Source organism: Camponotus vicinus, unplaced genomic scaffold (genome assembly GCF_025532165.1).
Source record: "Camponotus vicinus isolate PSW18456_S1 unplaced genomic scaffold, iyCamVici1.0 SCAF_7, whole genome shotgun sequence".
In the NCBI taxonomy this organism is placed as follows: Eukaryota; Metazoa; Arthropoda; class Insecta; order Hymenoptera; family Formicidae; genus Camponotus; species Camponotus vicinus.
Genome location: NW_028141979.1, coordinates 17,285,855 through 17,292,280, shown reverse-complemented (window position 1 = coordinate 17,292,280; position 6,426 = coordinate 17,285,855). Strand labels below are relative to the sequence as shown.

Sequence of the window (6,426 nt, the reverse complement as noted above, 5' to 3'; positions counted from 1 at the left end):
TTTAGGAACAATCTCATAAATAAAAAAGTAAAACGATGATATTTAACAACAATAACCTAAGTAAAAAATGCGCATGCTCCTCGAATATTATTTGCAGGAATGTAAGAAGAAAATAAGCTTATTCACGGGGGGCCCCATCCGCGCCGGCCGCGTGCTCGCGCTAGCGTTCTCTGTTACGCGTGCGAGGGGAAAGCACCGCCGATTAGCCGATACACGGTGCGCGACCGCGAGTAAGCGTATTCGCGCGAGGGTAGGCTCGCATCAGCGACTTTCGCGAGCACCAGCGCTAATGAGCTCATAATTGATTCTCTATAAGCGCTTATAGTATAAAAATAAAATGCTTAAATTCTAGAAAATATATTTTAAATCGTTGTATCGTCTAAATTACAAAATACCTGTATATACACGTTACAAAATACCTGTATATATACGTATTTTATGGGTCAGCCGATAGCTCTCTCAGACAAATAACATCCCTTGTGATATAATAATAATGTCTAGAGATTCTTAAAAGCCTAAACACACGTTAAAAAAACTAGAGACATCCAATAAAATAATCTCATCTTAAGATAATCGTGAATGGTTTTTATTTTAAAATAGACCCGTTATATTTGCAATAGTGATTAAGAAAACAATTCTCTTTCTAAATAATTTAGGAAGATATGGAAAATATTCTCACCTTGAATCCACCCTAGCGAGGCCCTCATCCTAAATCCACCTATTTTTTTCTCATGTCGAAACAGCATATATACCGTATCGACTAAGAAATCTGATAAGATTTCACATTTTTTAAATTAAACATTCGGATATACCCCCGCACGTAATATCTATCATTTAGATTTCTTCTTCTTCATAGTCCTTTTGTTCGTGTCCGAACATAGTGATCATTTAGATTTACAAGTCTCTTTCTAATTATTTTAGAAGGTTAAGAAAAATATTTTCATGATGAAAAAATCTTCCCTAATAAAACATCGTTAAATATTTTTCCCGTGGTGAATCACCGAGATATAGCTTAGAGAAAATTTTTAGAAGTTTCTAGAAACATTTATAGAAGTTTCTCGGTATTTTTTCTTTGATTATTGTAAAATATTTTGTTTGAACACGCATTTATGCTCACTTCTGCGCATATTATTTTCCCCCCACTCTTTTTTAGATTATTTTGAGGGGGAGAAGCAGTAATATAAGCGCGAGGACAAACCGCGATTCATTCGAATTCCGTCGTTAACAGAAGTTAAGCCTCGAGCGAAGAAGAAAAATTCTACGCGAATACGCTATCGTTGTTGTGAGTATTTTTTACATAGTGCACTCGAGAGTTAATAGCAATGGCCGGAACGACGGAAAAAATAGCGAGTTTTGTGAAATCCGCGCACGTTTGTGATATTACGGAGCCGGGAAATGGAGACAATAAAATCGGCAACGGCGGAAGAAACCGACATTTGTTGCTACAACATATGGACTTAATTCATCCTTCACTAAGAAGATACAAGTGGGATTGCAATCGACGAAGGAAGACTGCTTCGTTCCAATTGTTAAATTAACGAGCAATAATGCCGATGGGATTTGTCTCGACTCCGACACGTGGCAGCAATTTCAAGCCTGCATGGATCATATGAGGCAGTATTTGAGAACGAGGATCAAAAAAGAACGGGAAGATTAAATCCGATTATTATTAACAATATCATCATCAACTTTACCAGCGCTTATGGCGCGAGGGCTATTCTAGTGGCATACAAGGAAACCACCAAATATTCCACGACTAATGGCGAGAAGGAAGAACAACCTCCGTTGAAGAAAAACGAAAAATTTATAACACCGCTATCGTGATGCAAAAAGTTACTTTCCTCGGCTTGGAAAATATTATAAAATGCGTAGATACGCATTTGTCGCAATTAATTAATATCGTTGATACTGTCAATACATGTGCTAACTATATAATAACCGAAATAGAATTAAAACTTTCCTTATCGTACATAGATTGTGAAATTATAAAACTCACAATTAAAGGAAATTATGAAGAAATCGAACAAAGTGTCCGAACTCAAATTAATAATTTAACATTTTTAGATGTATATTTCAGCATTGTATTTGTAGAGATACTTTCGCTTAAATTTAATGCTCGTATGATTTTACAGAAACGAAAATTTTATGAAAACCAATAAATAAATGTACATCGATAAAATGTAATAATAAATATCAAGTTTTTCTTAAAAAAATTCACAGAGTACTTTTTTTATTACGTTTTCAATATATCTCCCAATATCTCCTTCTGTCTTTTCTTATAAAGAAACAAATGATTTTAAAAATTTATTCTACTCGTGTAATAGCTATGGTCAATACAAAATAAAAATCTTTGACAAATGAAATAATTACAAATTTCTTTTATTACGCTGTTTTTAAGAAATCATATACATATACCAATATTTGATTAATGTTTTTAAGAAATCATATACATATACCAATACGTAATTAGAAAAATGCTTGGCGTCAGTTGCTTTTTCGAAAAACAAAATAAGAAATCAAAAATAGATTATTCGCTCTACGATGAAAAATATAATTACAATACGGTATGACTACAAGAAATTTCAAACTTGTACATTTTTTTCGGAGTTCTCCGAGCGGCGATAAAGGTTTGTTTGGTTTTCCTTTTTCGAGTGGGGAACAAAATATATAAAATGGATAACCTTTAACCGAATATAAGCATTTTCGAGATTTTCTTCCCCCGAGCAAACTTGTACGATTTTCGCTCGCGTGTTATTCCTTGAAGAAAAAAAAATGGCGTGTAATAAAACTTTGATATCGAGATGTGTAAAGTTGGCTGCGAATTTATCTCCAAAGATAAATTCCGCGAGCTAGATTTCCAAATTAATGGAAACGAGTGAACATAATTATAGTGTATTTTCGAGTTTCGCGTGTGCCTGCTCCGATACAATGCTTGCAATTTTATATAAATTGGGGCATTTCGGCGGCGACGCGAAATTGCTAAATCTTGCCGGCGAAATAATTAGTGCACGAAGAGCCTTGAGAGAAGATGAGAAATATGAAGAAGAAGAAGATGTAGGTGGACATGTAACCTACCTACTCCAAAACTACAGCAGGATCCAGTCGACGGGTAATTATTTTACTTATTTTATTTATGTTTACTTTCGATGAAAAAATACGAAAAATCGTGATTATAAAGTTAAATATTTAATTACTAATTAATCACAGGAAACAATAATCCCGCGAGAACAGCGGTGATGCGACCTTCGCGTAGGCGCCGCGCTGAGGAAGAACCCGAGGCAGATCCTTCACGTAAGTTTGCACGTAATAAAAACGCGTGCTCATTTTTCTCTGATAGATTGTTCGGTAGTAATAAAAATAATAATTAATACTAATAAAAAATATTCTACATTTCAGGAAGACCGCGATTACTCGAGGAAAATTCGGCGATTCCTGTTGTCGTTCTTGACGACGACGACGACGACGACGACGGCGAGAAAAACATGGACGATGACGCTGCCGACATCACATACGCAGTCAGCAGCCCTGATAGCGAAGTGTTCTCGGCAGGTAAGATGATGATGTAAAATATATACTAAAACGAAAATCCGAATATAAAAGTATTTTTAACTTTTTTTAAATTTTGTTTCTATAATATTAAATATTCAAATTTTAAAATATTATTAGAATTTCTGCGAGAGATGGAGGAGCGCGAGAGAGTGGAGATTAATGAAGAAGAGCCAGAGGAGAGCGGGGAAGAAGAAGAAGAAGAAGAAGAAGAAGAAGAAGAGGAGGAGGAGGAGGAGGAGGAGGAGGAGGAGGAGGAGGAGGAGGAGGAGGAGGAGGAGGAGGAGGAGGAGGAGGAGGAGGAGGAGGAGGAGGAGGAGGAGGAGGAGGAGGAGGAGGAGGAGGAGGAGGAGGAGGAGGAGGAGGAGGAGGAGGAGGAGGAGGAGGAGGAGGAGGAGGAGGAGGAGGAGGAGGAGGAGGAGGAGGAGGAGGAGGAGGAGGAGGAGGAAAATGTATACGCTCCCTCCAGAGAAGGTAACTTTATTAATTTATTTCTCGGTATTTTTATGCTCGAATTTAATCCAACAAATTCTTAATTTTTCTTTAGAAACTCATCGCTGGGGGATTAGCTATGCCCCCAGAATATTAGTAACGGAATAAAAAACAACGAATATTGCTAAAAGGGTGAGTTATTTCGTTGTATTATAACATTCATAGTACGGATTACATTCGAGTATAAAAATATTAAAATAATAAAAATAATAAAAATAGTATTTTATAATTTATACGGTTTTTTATTTTTAACAGTGCATTACGGAGGTGGTGTTGACGGCGAACAAAATTCAGCGCTCTCTCGCAGCAATGAGGAAGAAGAAGCGGAGGAGGAGGTAGCTGAGTTACCCCGCTCGGAAAATATTTCATCCGAGACTGAGGAGGGTGAAGAGGACGCGGAGGAGGAGGAGCATGAGTACCAGCAGCAACAACATCAACAACAGCAACAACAACAGCAGGAACAACTTCAGCAACAGGTCGAAAATAATAATTTCAATTTTGTAAATTTATTATCGGAAAATGTGCGACAATTTAGAAGATTCCGGGTAATCGGTAGAGAAGCGAGTTTCGCGATACGACCGTTGACTGAAGGCGTCAATATATATCACTCGTTAGAAAACGCGTTTAGCGAAATTCACGCGTATGCGTTAAATTCATGCGAACCGGGCGATTACGTAGAATTATCGTTTGATTCGCCGAATTTATCGCATGGTCCTGTGGGTATATCTTTTCGTCCGGCGCATGATTTGAGTTATGAGGATATTTGGAGACTCGTGAGTTTGTTAGCTCAGAGCGCCGGTGGTCTCAATATCGCTGACCAATTTAACATACGTGTTTATAATGTCTCCCCCCCGAATGGGTCTCCACCTTGGCGTGGTGGAGGGGCTTATGGTCGCATCCGGGCCCACCCGTTTAAGGGAGCCGGGTGTGACCAACGAAGAGGGACCCCCCAAGCCAAGGTGTTAATGAAACCGTGCCGACGGCTGCGTGGCGCAGGGGGTGCTGCGTCTCGAACGGATACCGGGCGACCTCCGGGGTATTTAGCCAAGCCCCAGCCATTCGCGGCTCTGGTTGGGTGATATCGCGCTTCCGCGGTACTCGTGGGACAAACATGGACATGACAAACAAACATACTAAAGACACAACCATGGACAAAGTCCTCCAGGACGTGGCTTCCTTAGGGAGCGAACGACCGAAGGAATGCAACTCAGAGGAACCCAAAACCCGAGTTAGATATAGCGGAGCTGCAAGAAGACGCTACAAGAAACAGCTTCAGAGGGAGGGAAAGGCTACTAAAGCCCAAATCCCTCCCGCTGAAGCCGATTCTAGTCCTGGGCGCAGTAGCGGTGGAGCCCCGACTGTGGCGCTTAAACGCGCCCGGCCGGGGAATAACACCCCTAGCCCCAACGACACTCGCCAGGGCAAACGACTCAAGATCAATGATCAAGAGTCATATGCCCAAGCGACCAAAGGGTTTATCAGATTAGCCCTCATTTTGGAGGGTTTTCCTGATAAGAAGCTAGGAGCCGTGGACTATGGGGTGATCAGGAAAATAATCAGAGGGCGTATCCTCGAGTTACCCGAGGGTACAAAAGCCCCCACATTCTCCGGCTCCTTGGAGAGAAACGGAGCCTTTGTTTTTGTGTGCGACGACGAGCAGTCGGGGGACTGGCTAAAAAGCCTATCCTCCGAACTGAAGGTGGGGGGAAACTCCCTACGTGTAGTGCCGGTCGACGAGCTGCCTAAACGCCATCGAGTGGTGGTACACATGGAGGAGCCAAACTTGTCTTCCGAGGAAGCCTTGAGACTCCTCGGCAGACAAAACGCAGGATTGGCGACCGGAGATTGGATCGTCACCAGGGGGAGCGTGAGTAGGGATGCCACGAGCACCCACTTCGCCTGTCTGATTGGGGATCAATCTCTAGACGCCCTGAAGTCCTGCAATTTCAGGCCCAGCTGCAGTCTTGGACGGGCAACTGTTAGGCTGCTTGAAAAGGAGTGCGGCAGGAAGCCTGAATCTGTGGAGGGAATACCAGGGGAGACTGCCTAAATATGACGGTCTCCACGGTACCCATCACCCAAATTAACTTGCATCACAGTAAAGGCGCCTCGGCTATCCTTGCCAGGAGCACTGCTGCGATGCACACACACCTTGCCATTATCCAGGAGCCTTGGCTCCTGAATAATGCCATCAAAGATTTGGGCGGCTGTGGAACTATTTTCAGAGCCTGCTCGAACCGCAAACTAAGGACATGTATTGTAGCCTTAATATCACTTTTCTGCTTCAGCTTAGCAGCGAAGAACTAACTGTCGTTCTGACGAGCATCAACCTGGAGGAGGGGAAGACAATGGACTTACTCATAGGGTCAGCATATATGCCCTATGACT

At 41.4% G+C, this 6,426-nt stretch overlaps 1 protein-coding gene across 1 annotated transcript; it reads left to right on the top strand.

The window, feature by feature from the left end:
• The first annotated feature begins 5,149 nt into the window (after positions 1 to 5,149).
• Positions 5,150 to 6,088, top strand: LOC145974277 (uncharacterized). Its single transcript, XM_083104078.1, has one exon. It carries the CDS (start codon positions 5,150 to 5,152, stop codon positions 6,086 to 6,088), a length of 939 nt encoding a protein of 312 aa, XP_082960204.1.
• The last annotated feature ends 338 nt before the right edge of the window (positions 6,089 to 6,426 follow it).